Below are 3,915 nucleotides of genomic sequence, written 5' to 3'. Positions count from 1 at the left end.
AATGGTTATCTGACTGGGACATTTGCTCCACATCTACAGCTACACACCACTTTGTGACCAAACGAGGGCTGACTTGAAAACAGCAATCTAATAGGATAGGAATGTGTCATTTGAAGAAAACAAGATTATCCGACTGGAATATTTTTTAGTTTACTATATCAGGCTGCCCTGGTATTGCTCATTGAATGAATTCGATTAGGACATTCTCTCTTGGAAATTTGAGACCATTATGAGCAATCAATCTGACAAATGTATAGCCGACGAGTCTGAACGGGACAAACAGTTTCATAGGCTATAGGCCTACAACACCAGCCACGGGGGCCGTTCATATATAGGCTGTATAGTGAGTTTGCTGTGGATTTGAATGGTTAATGTGCTGCTGTCACCCCCCAGACTCTATGACGTTATGCCGTGGCGTGGAGGTATATCCCATGATCATCTGCACGGTTGCACCAGCAAACTCACACCCCGCTATCCAGCAGCACCCCAAGTTTACATCTGTGTAAAATATGTTGCTTTCCGTATTAGAAACACCCGACGAGATCACGCGTAGAAATATTTTAGACCTATAGGGGCTATAAATCCACCAAAAGGACCTGCATATATCCAAATTCCCAACACGGACCTTAAATTTCGCATGACAAAACGAGTGAAAGGGAGTAGCCTAAAGCTAAGCTTCCTGCCTGCCTGCGATCACGATTAGCCCACCACACCACAACCCAAGCCCTCCCCTCCTCTCCCCTCTCCTCCCCTCTCCTCTCCTCTCCTCTCCTCTCCTCTCCTCCTGTCTCCTCTCATCTCTCCATATCCCTTCCCTCCAGCGACGCCGCTATAACAGTCGTGTGTAATGTCGTTACGGCGTCACACACAGAGCAGGACCGATCGCTATCGACCCCGGTGATTTGATTTGCCTTCATCGCGAATATAATTTCGCCTTCACCTCTTTGGGCGGACGGAGGAGGAGGAGGAGGAGGGGGGAACTGGAAGGATGAGTACCAAGGAGTTGACGGTAGGCCAATCCAGCCAGTACGTGGGGCCTTACCGGCTGGAGAAGACGCTCGGGAAGGGGCAGACAGGTAAGCCCAAGTTTTAGGGTGTTCCCCCGGCCTGATTTAAGGAATCCCATTGAATATATCTGTGTAATGCGACCCCCCCCGTATTTTAGCCATGCATGGATCATAGCATTGATATATACCCTATAACGTGTGTGTGTGTGTGCGGCCGCTCCATAACTGTGCTGCTGCTGGGGCGTATGCAAGGTGCAGCGTGCCTACTCTCTTGGTTGTTGTAAAGGGGTGGGGATAAATAAATCATAAGTCTATGAGGCTTATTCAAAACGTATAGCCGTGCAGTTATACCAGTGAGCTGAGCCTGACAGCCCGCATCACCATCCAGTTATTACATTGCCAGTAAAGTGTGCTGCTGCTGATTATTATATATTGACATGCTTGCTGAGAGATTGAGAGAGAGAGAGAGAGAGAGCGCAAGAGCGTGTGTGTGTGTGTGTGTGTGTGTGTGTGTGTGTGTGTGTGTGTGTGTGTGTGTGTGTGTGAGAGAGAGAGAGAGAGAGAGAGGTGTTACACACAATACACATCACACTTTTCTTGCCCTGAGGGGTTGTGACTGAGGGCTGACCTCACTGCACAGTGGTCTGGCATCATTTCATGGATTCAAACTATTTTTCTATATGATCTCTGCCTGTCTGTCTGTGTGTCTGTCTGTCTGTATATACGTATAGGCCTACCTCACCTGTCCTGCTGATTGCCCTTTCTCTCTCCCTCTGAAAATCTCCCAAATCTCTCCCCCCCCCCCCCCCCCCCCTCTCAGGTCTGGTAAAGCTCGGTGTCCATTGTATAACAGGGCAGAAGGTGGCCATAAAGATTGTAAACAGAGAAAAGTTGTCAGAGTCCGTTCTCATGAAGGTAGAGTCTGTCTGTCTGTCTGTCTGTCTGTCTGTCTGTCTGTCTGTCTGTCTGTCTGTCTGTCTGTTACCATTCACCTTCAATACATTTAACCTGTTCATCCTAATTATTTCATAGTAGGGGCACCTGTGACTAACTTATGGTCAACTAAACTGGGATAGAGATGATGATAGGCCGGGCGTGGCGGTGGAAACAGAAAGGTCACAGGTGCATTCTCCATAATTATGCCATAATTCATATATCCATTAGCCATGTGTCATTGTGCAAGGTACCACGCCTCTTCTTAACTAACACCAGCAAGGCTCTAAGCATTCACAAAAGTAATGCTACGTTTGTAACGAGTATAACTTGCATTCTCTAGCCGGCTTTCACATCCGTTAATTCTTTGTCTCAGTTTGTCTAACTGGCTTGGCAGTGTGCTAGAACTTGGTGTGTGTTGGTTCAGATAATTCTGGTATTTACATCACAAAGTCTACCACTGCTTGAAACACTTCATTATGGAGTGTATATATCTTATTGGTTCTTAAAATACTTAGCGTTTTCGTCTGATTTGAAACACATTGAGTTTAATATTCTTCTCCAAGTATTTTTGACTGACTCTAATGAGGTCACTTTTCAGCATCTGAATCCCATAAGCAGTTACACTGAATCCCATAAGCAGTTACACACAGTTACACATGTCTATTATGTGAACAGTCAGTAGAATTTGGACATTATCCCAACAATCAATCCCCTCTTCCTGCTACAAGCTGCTACAGTGTATTGCTCATCTCCATCGCCCTGGAATGTGGCCCATTGCCTTACTATGCATTCTGACCAGTAGCAATCACCACCGCCCATGTTTGTTAGGCAAAATGTAGCAAGCTGAATGATAGCTGCAGCAACAGGCAGAAGGTACAGACGTCCTAGTTTGGCAGCTGAAATACAATGTCAGCCACAATTTCTGAATTTCATCCAAAGATTCAGCTATTGGTTCCAAATCCAACCAGGAAAGGAAGTGACCTTGGTCAACACCATGGCACATTATGACTAGTACAGAGAAGGAGTGGTCCGCACACAGTCTTTGCTCCAACAGTGTTTATTGTGTTTAAAACACCATTCTTAATCAGGACACAACGTTTCGGCCATGAACGGCCTTCATCAGGTGATACCTTTTGTTCCAGCACCAGCAAAGAACTGGATGTGTGCCAGCCACCTGCTTTTTAAACACATTATGACTAGTATCAGCTCATACAAAATGCATACGCATTCAGAAACCAATTTAACTATTGTTTCTTGCAGCCCGTGTGCACGGTTCAGATAAAGTAGCCTATATAGAGCGTCGCAGTCCCGCCCCCTCGAGAGACCCGGGAAATAATTCCCCTTTCATTTTCCTCATAGACTTTTCAAAAAGTATTTATTTAAAGACTTCTGAGTTAATTTTCCCGTCTGCTCAGGCTTTTGAGTTTTTAAGTTGCATAATTCCTTGAAATGTTCATTTGATCAGACATCCCTCCAATACTGCATCCCTGGTTCTGGTGACTGACTTTGTCCTTCTAATGAATGAGGGGGGTCCATCATTTTTCTATTACCTTTTTTTCCATCAAATAAATATAAATTGGTTTTGTATTTATTTCATTTTCCTAGACATTTAAGATGAATGAGAAAGATAGATAAAGAAGGATTTATTTTGAGCAAGGCAACAATTATGACCACCGCGTATCGACACCAACTAACACTAACCCAGTGTATTATGTATTGTATCATTTGTATGACCATACAAGTCATCAGCCTTCTATTTGAGAGGCACTCACCTCCATTCGCCTCATTGGGCCAGGTCTTCTACATATAGACTGCTATTGGCGAATAGTGACTGGAGTTAATTCAATCTGATGATTGATTTACTCAAACTCTTCTCATCTTTTGAACCCCCTCTCATACTCCATACCCTGCAAATCCCCTTACTACTCTCACACACTTCTTCCATTTTTCACTGCTTGCTTGCTCTCTCTCT

General features: G+C 44.6%; 1 protein-coding gene across 1 annotated transcript in view; it reads left to right on the top strand.

Moving 5' to 3' along the window:
- Positions 1–988: 988 nt before the first annotated feature.
- Positions 989–3,915, top strand: part of LOC308324588 (serine/threonine-protein kinase BRSK2-like) — a gene marked incomplete at its 5' end in the record, with an annotated part of 19,467 nt that continues 16,540 nt past the window's right edge. The window contains 2 exons of the mRNA XM_080776685.1: positions 989–1,076; positions 1,828–1,922. Of these exons, the coding sequence (XP_080632811.1) occupies positions 989–1,076; positions 1,828–1,922 (183 nt within the window). The remainder of the gene's footprint in view (positions 1,077–1,827; positions 1,923–3,915) is intronic.

The sequence above is a fragment of the Protomyctophum bolini genome (genome assembly GCF_963924005.1).
Source record: "Protomyctophum bolini genome assembly, chromosome: 11".
NCBI lineage: Eukaryota > Metazoa > Chordata > Actinopteri > Myctophiformes > Myctophidae > Protomyctophum > Protomyctophum bolini.
This window is presented reverse-complemented; position numbering and strand designations above follow the sequence as displayed.